This window comes from Myxine glutinosa, chromosome 6 (genome assembly GCF_964187855.1).
Source record: "Myxine glutinosa chromosome 6, kmMyxGlut1.1, whole genome shotgun sequence".
Taxonomy (NCBI): domain Eukaryota; kingdom Metazoa; phylum Chordata; class Myxini; order Myxiniformes; family Myxinidae; genus Myxine; species Myxine glutinosa.
The window spans coordinates 104954972-104974662 of NC_136266.1; the positions used below are offsets into that span (position 1 = coordinate 104954972).

Sequence of the window (19691 nt, forward strand, 5' to 3'; positions counted from 1 at the left end):
TCCAGTCTTTCCTTTGAGTTTGCTTGTGTGTTCATCTTGTCCACCCCATGTATCCTACCATACCCTTCATTCCTCCCCACACCCATTATTTGTCCATGTCGCACTATTTTGTCCTTAAATGCTGATATTGGTATTTATTCCCTCTCTCTGCTGTTGTTTTTGTTCTGTTGCATCCTGATCCGTTCACTGTACTCGGTCTTCCATGAGCCTTGACTTTGTTGTTTACAAAAAAACGCATCAAGTCAAAGCCAGTTGTGGGCCGGATTCTGAACGGTTGGAGTAAAGAGGCCATTTATCCAAATGATAATGAACCCGGTACTTATGCTACAGTGTTGGTGATGGAAAACAAACTCTATTTACAATTCATAAACTTTATCCAAATTACCTGAATTGCCTGAAACCTATCCTTAACTACTCAAAGTGAGCCCTTATAAATCGAAATTTCAAAAAGATTTTTGAGCTTTCAGATATTTCCAAAAAATGCCTATAACAGATACTCATTGCCCCCTAATTTTCATCCAATTAGCCATCCAAAGTTTGGTTCATGGAAAAAAAAATTGAGGTCAAACTTCAGAGATAAATATTTGACCATTCCCCCCCCCCCCCCAGACAACACATAATTGTCCCTCTGTGTCCCCCCCAGACAACATAATTATGTGTCACTTGCACATAATTGTCCCTCTCTCTCTCTCCCTGTCTTTTTAATATTTTTCAAAAACAACCTGTGATTCGAAGGATTTAGATGTATCTATAGAGGCCATTATGAGGGTTGTTGTCATACTCCCTTCACCTGCTCATATGTGGAGCTCAGTTTTGATCACTGGATTTGAAAACCTTTAAATGGGTTTGTTTATCTTTTGTCTAGTTTGAAATATATATATATATATATCTAAAAACACCGGAAATCGAGAGATCTCACAGAGCTGCTCATTTTAACCCATATACGTATATACCATAGTTCCATTCCAACCACTAGAGGACGTCGTTGGATTAACTCATGGGCAGATTAGAAAGCTTGGCCACCATCATCGTTCCTGCATCTTTCTGAAGTACATCATCTAAGAAACCAATCTGAAGCACTTGAAAGATCCAGGAAAGCTGAGCTTGCTATGGTTGTACCGACCGAAGGAGGAGAAACATTGGAATTTCCTTTCATGAGTGAGTAGTATCAGGAGAGTACATAGCGGCAAATGATAACGAGGAGTTAGTCTTGCTTTACCTCTAGACTGATTAACATTGTTTAATTGAAACAATCGACGAGTTGGTTAAATCATGCATCAGTTCAACATTAAAGAGAATAATTGTAGAAATAAAAACGAGTTTCATTTACCCCGGGAAAGGTCGGACTAGTTTTAGGAAGCCTTTTTAACATAACACAAATGTCAGTATGTTGGCGTGGTGGGAGACCCTTTTTTTTTTTGCCATGTTCAACGCAGTATGTGATCCTTTCAGTGTCAGCAAGATTTTGGTCCTAAATATATTCATAAGGAGAGAATCGAGAGCCGGAGAGATGTTATGTTAAAGTAGCAGGGTAGTAGTGGTTCGATTAATCTTTTACTTGAAGAAATTTTTTTGACACAGAAGTGGTTTAGAAATCATGTTCGACCAACTCTATAATGTGACTTCAATAAAGGGGTAAATGTCAATTGATTATCTCCTAATTTCTACCTCGAATTGAGTGCAACATCACATAATGTTGGATATAATTTTACATTGATCATTTCACAGGGCATCGCTGAGTTATTGGATTTGATGAAACATCATTTAATTAACAATTTACAAACTTTCCTTCAACATTTTCCTTCATTCCCAACATTATTCCCAACATTATTTTATTATCTTTCCTTCTCCTTGGTTATTTTTGGGTGTAAATAGAAATAAATTTGATTCGTATTTCCAACCTTTTTGTCTGCTTCTTCTTCACATCCGTGTCGCCTTAGTCTTTTCCATATTGAATATCTGTGGCGTGATCCGGCCAACGTTCGGGAATCGGGTTAGTCGGGGTAACTGTACGACCGCGGGGCCATCCGCTCGGCAAACACAACATCTTATCCGCAGGCCGTAACAATTGGTGAAAAAAACCGAGAATATAAATACATATAATAATGAAAAAAGCAGTGAGACCGAGTTAATAATGTAGAACTAGTGGATTAGAGCAAAGACTTTGCACAGAGTTTTCACGTGAAAACGCGTCCGGGCACATCCGGGTTCTCCAAGCTCGGTTGCCCGGAATTGTGCATGCGCGCCACCTTTCTAATATGGCCATCCGATTTGTACGTGCTGAATGGGGGAGCACAAAGACTTGTTGGTGGATGTAAGTCTATGGTATACACCCTACTCAGCCCAAGTCCAGTCAAAGAAAGGGTGCCCCAGTGGGGTTCGATACATTTTAAGTAGTTAACTAAGCAAATATGCAAAAGTGATAGTTTGGCAAAATGCACCAGCACCATCATTGAATTCTAAAGCAAAGGTGGCAGTCACAGTATGTGGGCACATTGAGACGTTGTATGAAGAACATGATTGTTGACGTGACAGTGCAGTGAGCAGAAGATGCTTTTGTAACTAATTCAGAATGAAAGCAAATGGGAACTAGATGACGGAACAGTACTTGACGATGAGGTTACAAATCGGTGTAATGCATTGGTGCTGAGAAACGGTGCATTGTTTAGCATCTGTGTGTAAAGCTTACCAATTTAGATATACGTACTGTACTGTGCAACATCAGCACCGCACGGAAAATATTTCCATCTTGCTGCTGGAAGTCACCAGCACATGAAAGGCCTCACAGGAGATCACAAGCATTGCAGAAATAGTGCATCCCAACCATGGGTGCTCCAAATAGCCGAGTTGGTCACCACCGAAGTGGAGGATCTGAGGAGCGCCTAGCCTCAATGAACATCCTCGTTTTGAAGGGAGAATCCGCCCCCCTAACACAACACAATGAGATGTGATCCAACAAAGCATCGTACCACTTCATGTCCCTTTCTTTCTACATCCCCTCACCCACCCCTCAAATCTTTCCCCTCACTCACACCTTCAAATCTTCCCACTTAAACCACCCGGCCCCTTCAAAGCTCTCCCCTCACCCCACCCTTCAAATCTTCTGCCTCACCCACACTTTCAAATCTTCCCTCCCGCACTACTCAGCCCCTTTAAAGCTCCCCCCTCACCCCACCCCTTCGAAGCTCCCCCTCACCCTACCTCTTCAAAGCTCTGCCTCACCCCACCCCATCAAAGCTTCCCCTCACACACCCCTTCAAAGTTCCGCCTCACCCCATCCCTTCAAAGCTTCCCCCTCCCATCTTTCTCCTCCCACCACCACCTCCCATCTTCCCAAGCGGCCTAACCTCTTAGATTCCCCCTCTTACCAGTCCATGTCAGCTTCTTCTACGTTTGTGCCACTGTCCCACCCCCTCTCAGCTCACCCCCAACCGCTCATCGTCCGACCCACTCTCCCTCCGCCTTCCTCATCCCGCTCCCTCTTAGCTCCCCTGTCTCCCCACAACTCTCAGCTTTCCTCCCTCTTCCCTGCTACTAGCTTCCCCTCATCTTGGCCCTCAGCTTCCCGCTTTTCTCACCACCCTCAGCTTCTCACGCTTCCCGCCCCTTTCAGCTTCCCTCATGCCATCTTCTCCTAGCTCCACTCATCCCGCCTGGTCCCAGCTCCACCCATCCCGCCTTCTCCCAGCTCCACCCATCCCGCGTCCTCCCAGCTTCCCCAACCCGCACCCTCCCAATCTCATGTTGCATCTTTCCCCACACCCTCTTCACATTCCTGCACCCTGCCAAAAGTGCTTCGTCCCCTCTCACTTACCGTGTGGCCGCCAACCATCCAATGCCTCTGCTATAACCTTACAGATCTCTCAATCCAGGCCATAGCTGATAAATCAGACATCATTTAACAGAATCATTCTTCCCACAGGAGTTCCTTGATGCTTTGGCTATTATCTGGCTCCCTTCGTGTTGTCCCTGACTCACTTTGTGTCTCTCCCTGGCTATTGTCTCCTCCGATTTGATAGGCCTAAAACTGGTGGTCCAGTTGCTCTTTACATCAAGCACTTAATTTCTCACTGTCCTTGTACTGCTCTTACACCTCTCAATCCCCATCAGTACATTTGGCTGCGACTTCGCCTCCATTCCCACCTCTTGTTCATCAGTGTGTTGTACCGTCCTCCAAACAGTGACGACATCATTTACATCTCTCAATAAACATGGACAAACTTTTAACCACTCATCTAAATGAGTAAACACTCTTCCTCATGTCGTGATTTAAATTGTTACCATGCCAATTGGCTAGGTATTGGTATCTCTCTCCCCAGCCATGGCATTTCAGCAAAGGATGCCTGTGATTCCATGGGACTGACTCAATCTGTGAACTTTCCAACCTGGATTTCTGCCAATGGCAAATCCACTCTTCTGGACTTGGTGATGACAAACTTCCCCCACTCATGTCTCCTGCTCCAATTACTTCACCTGATCATGTGCTTGTGAGAATCAACAGCTCTCTGGCTATTCTCTGAGAGGTTACCTCGGTGCCGGCTCGTCTGGCAGTTCACTCAGGCAGATTGACAGGGACTGGAAGCAGAGAAGCCATCACTTCAGCACTGGTCTCCTATATCTGCCGCCCCTATTATTAACTCAGCCTGGGGATTCTTACACAGAAATCTGCTCTTTCTTATGCACAGATCCATCCCATCTTGTCTTCAGTTATCAAACCCACTTCCAACCCATGGTACACTGAATCGTGTTGTGAGGCAGTTGACTTGAAACAACTTGCCTTCTCTTCCTGGAAGTCAAATCTTTCTGAAAGCAATCTCGTCCATTCCACAAAGCCCCGGAACAAATGTGTGTCCACTCTCAGGAGAGGCAGAACGTAACATAACATCTGGCCAACCTCAAGATTGAACTTTCAAGATCGTCACCCTCCTCAGATCATCAATTTGGATTCAGACCAGGTTATTTTACACTGGATATGCTGCTTCTACTCTCCAAACAATGGTTGGAGGCCCTCGATGTCAGACATAATATTAGGGCTGTCTCTCTCGAGCATTTCTTGCAGTATAGCACCCTGCCTTGCTCTCCAAACTTTCTGCCTGTGGCATCCAAGGCAAACTCCACACATGGCTTACTGACTTATTTTACTCTCGTAGACAATGTGTGGCTCTCAACTGAATCCTCTCATCTCTCCCTGTCAAAGGTGGAGTTCCTCAAGGCAATGTTCTGTGCTATTTCCTAATCTTCATCAACGATCTCTAGGACTCTGTAAAATCCTCTATCTCTTTCCTGATTATGACCACCATCGGCCGTAACATCCCTCATCCTTCAGATAGGTAGGTAACAACCTCTTCCCTCTCTGCAGACTTTGATAGAATCACGAGCTTGTTAAACACCTTGAATTTTTCTTTCAATCCTGATAACTGTCACACACTCACTTGGTCTCTGTCTCTCCAAAAGGACTGGCTGGTAAACCCTTCCATCTACTTTCTTAACGATCCTATTGAAGTTCAGTCACTCAAACTTTTGGGCCTCACCATATACCACCTTTAGAGGCCATTTTTTCCCACATAGCCGGGTTTGGCCTTTTTCGGGCACCGTGGTCCCCTTTTTTGAAGCAATGTTTTAGGCCATTATATTTCTTCGGTAAACCTCATTTCTAAGTTTGCCTCCACAGCACTCCACGTCTTCAAGACAGCTGTTCACCACCATCTCACATTGTCTCAAATCAAAACAATTATCTTTTCTGCCCTCATTACCCCCCCCCCCCCACCCCCCCTCCCCAATCCCTTTTCCATCCAAATTTCCAGTTTTTCCTCCTTGTAGTTTCCTTCTGTGTCCATCATGCCCACCATGCATCATCTCCTGACCCCCCCCCCCAACCCCCTATTTTTCCATTCACCCATTGTTTGTCCAAGTCTCTCTCTATCTTGGCCTTAAACTCTGCTGTTGGTGTTTCTCACTTCTCTCTAAAATAGCGAGTTGCCGACTGGGCGTCCCCGTCATCTTGCAAATTCCTTCTTTGGCACATCTGAACTCTTATCCACCTCCAAGGTTTTCATCTGCAGCTTTATAGAGTACTGTTCTCCCCTCTGGGCTGGCATCCCTTCCTCATACGTTGCTCAGCTTGATGCCGTGGAAATCAAGGCCTTCAAGATAATTGAACTCTCCTCTAATAAAGCTGAGTCAATGGGCCGATCACTTTTACATCACAGACTGGTTGGTGGTCTCCCTGTTTTCTCCCGCCTCCTTTCTGGTCTTACAACCTCTGCCCTCTCTCCGTACTCTGTCCACCCAACCTCCACCCCATCCATGGTTTCTGCAGGGCGTGTGTGGTCTGCCAGCAACCCACTTCTGGTGAATCTCCCAAAATCTAGAATCACTGTTCACTTACACTCATTTGTTCCTATTTTTCCCATCTGTGGAACCAAGTTCCATATTGTCTTCAATCTCATTCTTTCCTCCTGGTCTTCAAGACTTGTTATCCACCTTCTCAGATCCTGCCATGGATCCGTGGGAACTCGACACATTCCTGCCTCTGAGCTCTGCAGGCAGTTCCTTCGACCTCATGGCTTGGTTTTAGCTTTGATATGCATTGTCAGCTGTGAGACCTTATATAGACAGGTGTGTGCCTTTCCAAATCATGTCCAATCAATTGAATTTACCACAGGTGGACTCCAATCAAGGTGTATAAACATCTCAAAGATGATCAAGAGAAATGGGAGGCACCTGAGTTAAATTTCAAGTGTCATAGCAAAGGGTCTGAATACTTATGTCAATGTGATATTTCAGTTTTTTTCTTTTTAATAAATTTGCAAAACTTTCTAAAATCCTGTTTTCTCTTTGTCATTATGGGGTATTGAGTGTAGATTGATGAGGGAAAAAATGAATTTAAACGATTTCAGCATAAGGCTGCAACATAACAAAATGTGAAAAAAGTGAAGGGGTCTGAATACTTTCTGAATGCACTGTACATGTATTTTTTTACTGTGATACAAGTAGTAACCTCATTCACATTCATCCTCATTCACATTTGTCTACTCGTTATTTCATTCTCATTTCAAATACTGAAAGATTATATGACACAGCAAAAAGATAGACAACAATTGTCCATTTTCTAGATTCTAAGTTCAATAACAACAATAATGATATCATAAACCATTCTACTCGATGAACGCACAGCGTCACAACAATATTAAGAAATTTTCGTTTTCATAACCCCATTAAATGCCTCCTCGTTAGCCTTCCGAAGTCCAGGTTTCATGCTCACCTCCACTCCCTTGTCCTCCCACTCATTTTCATTATCCTGTAGGATAGTCGCCATGTTCAGTTGTTATCTCTTCTGTCTTTGCTAACCTCCCCTTCCCCTTCAACCTTCACCCACTCATGTATATATAATTTCTGCCCCCACTCCCTCTCCCTCCCCCTCACCTCATCCATATATAACCCTCACAACTTTGTTGCTTACTCTGCCATGCACCTCTAAACTAGAAAGAGCAATCAGAGATTGCAGCCCCTCGCCAGGACGTGTTTTCAGTGGTTTTTTAAGGCTTTTGTGTTAAAACAAATATGGCGGCCGAACCACGTGACCTATGACTTCATCATTTTTTTTTCTACACCAATTTATCCCTAAATGGCGCTCAAGAAATTTAATCTTGATCGGATGAAGTTTTATACTTGTCGAATTAAGACGTCATAATGGAGGCACCTATGACATCATCATTAACATATTTGAATCCCCATGGAGGGTTCTTTACAATGAACAATGTCAACTTTTTTTTCTATGCAGCACTTTCAGAGATATAGAGGTGCAAAGTTTTTTCCCCGTTTTTCGAAGATGGCGCCCATACCACGTGACCTATGACGTCATAATTATAATTTAAAAAAATCTACAGGTGGAGTTGCACCCATGGTGAAAATTTCCTGTCAATCGGACCAACGGTTGCAGAGAAAAATCATTTATTCTGTGCGGACAAACAAACAAACAGACTCGAATGCAATACCCTCTTCTCAGGTGAGGGTAATAAGAAAATAAAAGTTCCCCAATTTTTCCAGCAAAGGAAGGTCGTTATCTAGTAATTTTGATGGCCCCTCTGTGGGAGAGGAAGGGGGAGTGATAAAGGAAGAGGATGAGTTTATAATGGTCCTCTTTCTATTGGCTATAATGATTGACAATCTCCATGAGTGTAGACAACAATGGGTCTTGGCACACCACTCCCGAAGGTGCTTGCAAAACGAGAATCTTATTCCTCATTGGTCTCTTTGATTCCAAAACATTGACCTCTATCTAGCCCATTTGAGTGACTTGAACACACTCATGGAGGTTTATCTTTTTGAGACCTTGTGTTCTCTGCCTCACTGCATCATTGACCAGACAGCTACTCAGTTTCCATCATTTATCTACATGTGTGTGGGTGTGTTTCAGCACGGAGGGCATACGTTCAAGCCCCTGTCGGAGATATATGAACAGCATGTGTCGCAGGTCAACGAGGAGGTGGTCAAGTTACGGCGGCGTCTGATGGAGCTCATTAGTCTCGTGCAGGAAGTGGTATGTTCATTGCTATTCTTGCTACATGATTTGTAGAAATGCAAGGACTTGGGGGCATTGTTGTGGCTTTGAGGCGTCAAAATGTTGATGGCAATTTTAAGTATTCCTTGTGGATTTGCAATGTTCCATATTTAGACAGCGGTTTTGTTACCTTAAGGTTGATTCGAACAAGTTCTTGCGGTGCTCACTTGCTTTGCAGGAAAAGAACGTGGAATGTGTACGTGAAGCCAAAGACGAACGTGTGCGTGAGATCCGCAGTGCTGTGGAGCTCATGATTGCACGGCTCGACTCTCAGCTCAAGAGCAAACTCCTCACCCTTATGGGTGAGGCAGTCGGACATGTGCTAAACTTGATAATGCAATTAAAATTCAGTCAGGATTTCGTGGGAACTCTTTAATACCCTTTTTTTTTTTAATACCAATAACGTTATTGGCCAGAAATTCCATCTCTTAGAGCGATCATTAATAAGTATAGCCTGTCTTGGATAACTTTATAACTATTTTGATGACATATAAGTAGAGAAATGTGTTAAAAGTATAATCTTGTGTTTATAGGTCAGAAACATTCCTTGACACAAGAAACAGAACTTCTGGAGACTCTTTTACAAGAAGTTGAGCATCAGGTTTGTCTTGTAATCTTGTAAATTTTGTCTTGTAAATTTTGTCTAATCAGTTTGTCTTGCATCAGGTAAGACATCAGAATAAAATTTTTATAATTTTTGTTTTGGAAAAACCGACCAACATGTTTTGTTCCAATCCCCAAAGTGCATCAATCATGATGTTGGATTTCCATGGCAGGATTTCCCAAGATTTTATGGGAGGAAATTCTACATTTGTGCAATTATTGTGTTGTACCAACACCACAAAAAGACCATTCCCAATCGTATCGGTCGACGTCGCGATGCCAAATTATGACTAGTTTTATTTTTACGAGAATATAAGACCCGTCGCTTTGCTGACGGAAATACCAATCTTTGCTGCGATGGCTAATCTATGGGCGAGGGGAAAAAAAAGAAAGGATTCCTGGGAGATCCTGCTTGCTCTCCGTGCAGGGATAACCGACGTCACGTGTTGGCATTTGCAGTTTTGACATGCGCGTCCACGTACCCATAAAAAAATTAAATAATTTTTTTAAATGGAGGTTGGGGGGGATCACAAGCACTCCCAGGAGTTACCCAAATCAACCGTAGTTGGATTTATTGAAATCTATTAATCCGTTCTCAAGCTATAACACGACAAACGAACAGACATACACGGCTCCTTTTATAATATAGACTACAATATAAGACCCGTCGCTTCGCTGTCAAATACCAATCTTTGCTGCGATGGCTAATCTATGGGGGAAGAAAAAAAAAGGATTCCTGGGAGATCCTGCTCTCGGTGCTGGGATAACCAACTTTACATGTTGCCTTGGGCAGTTGTTAAAAGGCGTGTCCATGTACCCATAAAAAATAAAAAATAAAAATTCCCGTTTTCGTTAATCCGTTTTCAAGTTATAACACGACAAACAAACAGACAGACAGACACGGCTCCTTTTACAATATAGCTTTCAACCATCAACAAGAAAATTAATGGAGCATGAATAGTTGAAAAGAGTATGCTTATTTTCTGATTCAGTTACAAATTTGGATTTTAACCTGGAACCGCAACATGTTGAGGTGAGTGCACAGATAGGAACAGGAACATCATCCAGGCTGACCCAAACATTTATAGAGGTGAAACATCGAATTTGGTTATTTTTAAAGAATTGCACTGTTTTGTTGCCAGAGGCCCAGATCTGATATTGCATTGTCTGCTGCAACGGCACCATATCTTGCATGAATATCACACCAAATGCATAATCACGATCATCATTGCATAAGTCGGGTCTTTGTACAGACTTTTGCAGGTGTAACTTCTTCCCACACTTTTTTTTCCCCTCCTTGTGGAAAGCTCCTTTTGTAATGTTACATTTGTGGTGTAAGGGGCATTAGGTAGTTTCACGTCTTAAACAATATTTGTATTTGGGTAGTTATTCAGGATTTTTTGAACATGCATACAAGTGCACGTGGTTAGGTCAAGTTGTCTTCAGTATTGCACTTATGGGGACAGGTGTTGTCGAATTACCTCCACCACCAAAGGTGGATGGAGGTTATATTTTCACCACTGTCTGTCTGTCTCTCTGTTTGTTTGTCTGTGAACAAGACGTCTCAAAAAGTTGTGGACGGATTTGGACGAAACTTGGTGGAACGGTTGGGTGTCTGACAAGGACAAATAGATTCGATTTTGGTGAAGCTCTGAATATGGATTCGGATGCGATAATTATTTATTTTTTAAGTGATTCTTCACCATTGAGTGATCGGGCTAAAACCGATACATAGCAAGATATCTCAAAAAATTGTGGACGGATTTGGAAAAATCTTGCCCAGGTTGGGTGTGTGACAAGGAAGAATCGATTCAGTTTTAGTGAAGCTCTGAATATGGATTCAGACACGAGAGTTGTTTATTTTAAAAGTGATTCTTCACCATTGATAGATCGGGTGAAAACGATATATAACACGATATTAAAAAAAGTTATGGACAAGTTATGACTAAACATGGTGGATGAGTTGGTTAGGTGACGAGAACAAGCCGATTAGATTTTGGTTCAGGTCCGAATCCAGATCCGGCCTATCATTGGGATACAAAGCATAAAATGTACAGCCTGGCGGAGGTATGTGCTCGACCGAGTGCCGTTCTAGTTTATAGTGGTCTTGACATGTTGATGTTGATGTTTAACCATATCAAGGTGACTTTTGAAAAGAGCAAGCCATTCTTTTCTGGTTGATTGCCCAATCCCCAAATTCTTATTCTTTCCACCAAGTGTATCTTCGCCAGCAAAGCTGCATCCCAGTAATGATGCAACAACGTTGCTCCCTCCACTCTGCTCTTCGGCAGCTGCGTTCCTGTAGTAAGAGCGAATTGATTGCCAAGAGCAATGAGATCTTGCAGATGTTTCAGCAGGTGCACCGCAAGCCAATGGCATCATTTGTGACAGCTCCTGTTCCACCAGATTTCACAAGGTATGCCGTATTCCACTTTTATGCAACACTTTTTTTTGTTTCTTGTATCCTTTGAGTTTCTTGTACTCTCCTGGTGTGTGTACCCTTTTCTTTAAGTGCTGCCTCTTATTATCAGGCAATGTTCTCCAATATATTGCTTTTGCCATCAACATCTGCCGTGTTCATCAAGGTGTTAGCCCATGAAACCTGAAAGTGGCTAATGGGGAATATAAAACGTGCTCAAAGACAGTGTGGGATGGAGAACTGTAACCCGATTGCTAAAATAGAAAAGAAACTCACACATTAAAAACAAACATGTGGCTATCAGAACGCAGAACCATGCCCTGCCAGAGCCCAAGGTATCCATCTTCGTTTTGGAAAGTTTGTGTCAAGGACCAAGTTGTGATGTTTTCATGTTTAAACATTTTCAAGTGTTTCACGCCATAGTAAGTTTACTCCGAGCTTTTTTTAACAATGGGTGTTATTAACCTGTTGGTTCTTGCTTGTTTGTGATTTTATTGGTATATATTTTAAATACTTTTTGAAGTTCACACAGAAGTTTTATCATTTTAGTTGCTCTGACTTACTGTTCTGTCCAACCTTGCCTGCTGTTCTATCCGAAGCAGCTTTTTGCTAAGGATTAGATAAACTGGCTGATTTGCCACCACTTTCACAGCAGCAGTCTGGACAGAAATCTTTAATTTGGCTGGAATGCCGGCATACTTGCCGACTATTAGCCAAGCGCACCATGGGATCTTTAAGGTTTGCCAGCAACACACGGCACACATGTCCCCATTTTAACGTCACATCTGACAAACGCTGCACTCGTTGACACAGCACCTTGCAAGTGAAGCAGCATGATGTTGCAAGTGAAGCAGCAATTTATGGTCGATTCATGAATCAAACTCAGACTCGACAGTTCAAAGGCGGGTGTACTTTCTCGAAGCTACCCTGCAAGTGCTTGATTATTACTGGTGTGACATCTATTTTATCCAGTTTTCAAATTCTCTTTGTGTTTTACTTTTTCTTTTTCTTTTTTTGTTTGCTGCTCATACCTGACTGCTTTAGATCTTTCTGAATTATTTTGAATGATGCAAATGTCTTTGCAAGAGCATTCCAGTGCAAATCTAACCATTTATTAAGTGACCACAATTCTGAGCTATACTTTGTCAGAATTCGGTTTCTTGTCATTTCTTGGTTTAAATAACTGTTTAACTGCAATACAATGTACAAACCTTGGTGGAAACGAATCTGTAATCTTGGGAAACATTCTCTTTGTCACATATGAAACATTATCTCCGTCACCAAAGGTGGATGGAGGTTGTTTTCACCCCTGTCCGTATGTTTGTTACTTGCCGGAAAACATTCCGGCAAGTATATTGGTTGGTTGGTTCGTCTGTTTGTCTGTCTGTTTGTGCACAGTACTACATCTACACCGTTTCACATAGAATCGCCAAACTTTGCACACATATTTGTCTTGCCCTGGAATCGACTGTGCCCAATTTTTAACTCTCTAGGCCCAAGGCCTCAATTATGACGTCATAATTCGATGATTCAACAAGTACAAAACTTCATCCAATCAAGATGCAATTTCTTGATCGCCATGTCGGCATAAACTGGTGGAGAAAAAAAATAAATGATATCAGTCACGTGGTTTGGCCGCCATCTTGGAAAAAACAAACAACTTTGCACCTCTATATCTCCGAAAGTGCTGAATAGAAAAAATTGAGACATGGCGCATTGTAAAGAACTTTCCATGGGGAATAAAATGTTAATGATGTCATAGGTGCCTCTATTATGACGTCATAATTCGACAAATACAAAACTTCCATCCGATCAAGATGTAATTTCTTGAGTATAATCTAGGAATAAATTAGTTTCGAAAACAAATAATATGTCATCGGTCACCTGATTCGGCCGCCATCTATCTATAATTCCAGTAATCTCTGTGTGTTTGTTTGTTTGTACGTTTGTACGTTTGTCTGTGACCGCTGTTTCTCGACAACCACGGGTCCGATATACTTTAAACTTGCCAGGTATATTGCTGGGGACCCGAGGATGTGCCTTTTCAAGGTTTGAAATTAATCGGACAAGTACTTACCGAGCTATGGCGATTTAGCCGTTCGCCGTTCGCTTTGGCGTTGCGAATGGACCAAACCATTGCATGTAAATAGAGGGGGGGGGTTCTGTGGTCGTTGCGAATGGACCAAACCATTCATGTAAATAGAGGGGGGGGGGGGGTTCTGTGGTCGTTACTGCCACGTGGTTTCAAAGTTTTTTTTTTGTTGTTGTTGTTTGCACGCATGTTTTTTTGCACCCACGTACGGGCACGCCCTAGGATGTTTACACACACACACCCCTACACAAATTTTTTTTTTTTTTTTTTTTTGGCAAGGAACGGGCACGTCCTAGCTTATATATAGTACGGGCATGCCCTAGTATTTTGAATTCCGGCAAGTCCTCGGTCTCTGACCGATTTCTCGTCTGTTTGTCTGTCTGTTTGTTTGTTTGTGAACAAGATATCTCAAAAAGTTGTGGACGGATTCGGATGAAATTTGGCAGAGAGGTAGCGTATATGACCAGGAAGAATTGATTCAAATTTGGTGAAGATCCCGATCAGAGAATGTTTTGTGATTCTTCACCTTTGATTGATAGGGCTTAAATCGATTATATAGCACAATATCTCAAAAACTTACGGATGGATTTGGACGAAACTTGGTGGACAGGTTGGGTGTCTGACAAGGAAGAATTGATTCGATTTTGGTGAAGATCTGAATATGGATTTGAATACGAGAGTTAAAAAAAATTTCAAGTGATTCTTCACCATTGAGAGATCGGGGTGAAAAGCGACATATAACATATTTGATCTAGAACGGCACTCTGTAGAGTGCATACCTCCACCAGGCTGAACAGTTTGTTTTCTATCCCACTGATAGGCCGGATCTGAATTCGGACCTGAACCAAAATCTAATCTGCTTGTTCTTGTCACCTAACCAACTCGTCCACCAAGTTTAGTCATAACTCGTCCATAACTTTTTGAGATACCGTGTTATGTATCAGTTTATGTATCAATTATGTTGTGTATTGTTATGTATCAATTCCACAATATTAGAAGGAAGTAGGGGACGGGGAAGACCGAGAAAGACTTTACTAAAGATGATGGAAGAAGAAATGTGGGCAAGGGGGTTAACTAGGTGGGTAACAAGGGGGTTAATGCAGAAAATAGGGCAAAATGGAGAAGATTGTCATGCGGCCCGCAAGTCTAACCCCTGCTCTAGCAGGGAAAATGGCCTTAAAATGCCGTTGTTGTTGTTGTTGTTGTTGTTGTTGTATTGTTCCACAATGGGTAGATGCCCTCGTTCACTGTCCTAAAAATAAACCAGTTTGATTTAAATCCCTTCAGCTGTTTTCAAGTATCACATTTTCACCAGCCATGACAGGTTTCACATCGATCTGTGAAGCGGTTTCAGAGGAGGGATTTTTAATATATATATATCTGCTTTCAAGCCAATATGGCTGCCACCCCACATGGTGTATGACCTTAAAAGATGTACACTCTGCATATGAATGGGTAGGGGATCACGTTTGTGAAGTTTCGTGTTAATCGGATAAGGTTCGTTTTTCTATGCAAGATGGCTGTGAAACCACGTGACCTCATTTCATGATTACATCGTCATTTTCAAACTATTTCACCTTCTGGGGCGGAGGCATAAAAATACATACATTTTTACTGTGGATACATTGGCCTTGGCATAAAAGCTTAAGATCCCGACGAGCAACCCAATACCTTAATATTACGAGAGAGTTTAAAAGTGACACTTCATTCAAATCTGCATGAAATTTAAGGGTTAGGTTTGCATTCTGAACATGCATGTGTTTCCAAAATATGTGCTGGATCAAGTGTTTATTCTCATTGGAAAGCTCTTTCAAACAGCCATCCAATTATTCAATGTTTGTTAATGTATCTCCACGAGAATGGAGAAAAGTGTGCCGATTATATTAAAAACGCAAACTGTAATCTGTCTGCAAGATTTGCAAGCTGTTTCTGGCTTTGTTTCTTGTTTGTTTCTTGTTTCTTGTGTTGCAAGTTGTTTCTGGAAAGCAAGTTGTTTCTGGCTGTTGCCCAGAAAACTTGCTTTCGTCTCCTGGAAAGCAAATCCAACGGAAGGAAATCTCATTTCCTTTCACGAAGCCTGAAACAAGTGTGTGTCCACCCTCAGGAGAGCCAGGAAACAATATCTCGCCGTTCTCAAGACCGAACTCTCTTATCTGTCTCCCTCTTCCAAATCCTGGTGGCGTCTGGTCAAATCTGTTTCTGGTGTTTGTTCCCCCTCCATCCCCTCCCTCACCTCAAATGGCTACACGGCTGACTCCGCACGTGAAAAAGCTGAATGCCTCAACTCTGTATTTGCCTCTAAATCTTGTGTCCCAAACCCATCCCTCTCTGTACCCACCGTACCCAGTCGTACCCAGCTGCTCCTGGACTCTGTGTCCTTTCTTCCTGACAAGGTGGAAAAGTTTCTGTCAACCCTCGACTGATTCTGCAACTGGACCTGACGGTATCAGCCCACGGGTCCTAAAATCCTGTTCTTCCGCTCTTTCATTCCCTCTCTCTGTTCTCTTCACCCTCTCTTTTGCTCAAGGTCATCTGCCATCTGCTTGGAAATCAGCCAACATCACTGCTTTGCACAAAAAAGGTGCAAAAACAGATCCGAGCAACTACAGACCAATCAGCCTTCTCCCAATTATCAGCAAAGTCATGGAATCTATCATTGCTTTGGATATGAAATCTTTCCTCTTCTCCAATGGCTTGATCTCTGATCATCAAGTTGGTTTCAGACCTGGTGACTCTACTCTGGACATGCTGCTTCTGCTTTCTCAACAATGGATGGAGGTCCTCAATGCCAAACAGGAAATTAGAGCTGTCTCCCTTGACATATCACGTGCCTTCTATACGGTCTGCCACCCCGCTCTGCTCACCAAACTCTCCTCCTTTGGTATCCATGGAAATCTTCACGCATGGCTGGCGGACTTCCTCTCTAGTCATAGTCAACGTGTGGCCCTGAATGGGTTTCTCTCATCTCCTCTTCCTGTTCAGGCTGGAGTACCCCAAGGCAGTGTTCTGGGCCCTGTGCTTTTTCTGGTCTTCATCAATGATCTCTCTGACTCTCTTGAAAATCCTCTCTATCTCTTTGCTGATGACTCTACTCTCTGTCGCTCCATTCCTCATCCCTCAGATCGGCAGTCTGCAGCCTCCTCACTCTCTGCAGACCTGGACAAAATCACAGACTGGGCAAACAAGTGGAACATGTCTTTCAATCCTGACAAATCTCACACTCTTATGATGTCTCTCCGAAAAGACCGACTGGACAACCCTCCCATCCACTTTTTGAATAATCCTCTCCAAGAAGTTCTGTCACTCAAGCTTTTGGGTCTCACTATCTGCCATGATCTTTCCTGGGAAAACCACATTTCAAATCTGGCCTCCAACGCCAGTCGCCGACTGGGCATCCTCCGTCGTGCGAAGTCCTTCCTTGGCACACCTGAGCTCCTCACCACATACAAGACTTTCATCTGCAGCTCAATGGAATACTGCTCTCACCTCTGGGCTGGTGCTCCTGCCTCACACCTAGCTCATCTTCACGCTGTTGAAACCAAAGCGTTCAGAATCATTGGAATCTCCCGCGATGAAGCTAACTCCAAGGGCCTTTCACTCACTCACCGCAGGCAGGTTGGTGGTCTTTCCATCTTCTACCGACTCCTCTCTGGCCTTGGCCCCCCAGCTCTTTCTGGGCTCTGTCCCCCAAATATTCCTACAGGTCGCACAAGATCTGCCTGCAACCCTCTTATGGTTAAACTGCCAAAATCAAGACTCTCTGCTCACCTTAACTCCTTCATTCCTCTTTTCTCCCGCCTCTGGAACAAACTCCCTCACTCTCTTCAATCCCACTCCACCCTCCAGGTCTTTAAAACACCTGTTCACCACCATCTCTTATCTTCCCCCATCCAAAACCTTGATCTTTTCTGCCCTGTTAATTTCACCCCAAATCCACTTTTTTGAAATCCACTTTTTGAAATCCGAAATCCACTTTTTTGAAATACCAACTTCTGTCGTGGAAGTCCTTGGTGTCCTTGTGTTTTATACTTCTCCCACCCCACTCCCCCCCCCCCCCACCTTTCCCACGCCTCCTCCCCCCAAGCCCTTTCCCTCCCACACAACTCCCTGCTCTCAAATGTTGTGTTTTGTGTGCTTCCCCTTCTCTCCCCATCTTGTCTTCCGCTCCCTCTTTTTATATATTTTGTTTGTCTGTTTGATTTGTTTGTGAAATAAATGTTAGCTCTTTCACGACCCTCGATTCTGTATCCAAAAAAAAAAAAAAACTATGTATAGGTTTCTTTTTCTATTTTTAACTATGTGCACATTGAAGGGGAACCAAAACAAAAAAAATTTAAACATTGAAAATCATTAATCACTGTCTAATTTAATGGATTTTGTTTTTTTTGCCAATTGCAAAATGTCCAAAAAAAGCCATTTTCAATTTCACCAGTGACGCCACACGATGAACTCACATTGATCCACATGGTGGCTTTAAATTGAGAACAGTGTATTTCGAGCTTGGATTCCGATACCAATTCCATCGTCATTGGCATCTCTGAATAGACAGCTCCCAGCCAAGAAAAAAAACGAACATTTTTTCCTGCCAAAGCTTTCTCAGTGGTTACATCATCCTTAGCCTATGCCCTTTCAATTTAGCTGAGGGGCTATCCTGGATTTTGCCTCACATCCAAAATGGCCGTCAATATATAACCATTGAATCTCACATTTTAATGCTTGGAAATGAATTTTCTAACCACAAAATATGACTTTTTCTGGTCACATGTTATAGATGTGCATCATTAGTTGATTTTGGAATGATTTGCTATTGGCCTCAAAATCCAAAAGGGTGTCCAAAATCCAAAATGCCAACCAGACCCGACTGATTTTAACTTGTGCACCTTCTTTGGCTGGAAATTGGACAACTGCTATTTCGTTCAGCGGACTACAACAACAACAACAACAGGCATTTTAAGGCCATTTCCCCTGCTACAACGGGGGTTAGCCTTGTGGGCCCCATGACCATCTTCTCCATTTTGCCCTATTTTCTGCATCTCCCCCTTGTTAACCTCATTGCCCGCATTTCTTCTTCCACCACCTTCAGCGAAGTCTTTCTCGGTCTTCCCCATCCTCTACTTCCTTCTCCATTAATTTCCATCACTCTTCTAAACCAGTCACTTTCATCCTTTCTCAACACATGACCAAACATCTCAACCTGTTTCTCTTCACAGCATCCATCACAGGCTCTATTCCCATCATCTTTCGCAATTCATAATTTGTCTTCCTCTCTCTCAACGATACTCGACATATACACCGAATCATTCGCATTTCCACCCTTTCCAGCCTTCGTTGCTGCTCTACGTTCATTACTCATGTCTTGCTCCCATAAATCGTAACACTTCTCATACATGCAGCATACACCTTTCCCTTCAGCTTCAACGACACTCCCCTCCTCGTCAGCATGCCACTCAGTTCTCGAAACTTCTTCCATGCACATCTCACTCAAGCAACCTTTGCTGAGTTTGATCCACCTTCTCCATCCAGCATGTCTCCGAGGTAGCAAAATGTTTTCACACCTTCCAGCTTCACGCCGTCTCCAAGATCCAACTCAACATTTCCTCCATCTGCAGCTCCCTCTGTGCACACCTTACACTTGAATGTAGCTGCCACACTGGTTAATGACTGTCTCAGACCACTACATTTTTGATGAACCCACTCGGCGCATATTGTACATTGAATGGAATTTACTCCAACGCCCTTCCTGCACACAGCACACGGCCACTTCCCAGTTCTTTCCACCTCACCACATGCTTTACCACTTGCCATCACCTTCGTCTTTCCAATACTCACCTTCAGACCTTTTGCCTCCATACATTCCTTTCACTTGTTCATCTTCTCCTTCAGTCCATCCATATTCTCCCCAATCAACACCAGATAATCTGCATACATCAACTCCCACGATAATCTCCTTTACGTTTCGAGCCAGCAACTCCATCATGGCTACAAATAGTAGTGGACTTAGTACCTACCCCTGA

General features: G+C 43.0%; 1 protein-coding gene across 1 annotated transcript in view; it reads left to right on the forward strand.

The window, feature by feature from the left end:
* The window catches only part of TRIM37 (tripartite motif containing 37), a 181506-nt gene that overhangs the window by 35474 nt on the left and 126341 nt on the right, over positions 1-19691 (forward strand). The window contains exons 7-10 of the mRNA XM_068102237.2: positions 8420-8542; positions 8742-8865; positions 9097-9164; positions 11458-11582. Coding sequence (XP_067958338.1) covers positions 8420-8542; positions 8742-8865; positions 9097-9164; positions 11458-11582 — 440 coding nt within the window. The remainder of the gene's footprint in view (positions 1-8419; positions 8543-8741; positions 8866-9096; positions 9165-11457; positions 11583-19691) is intronic.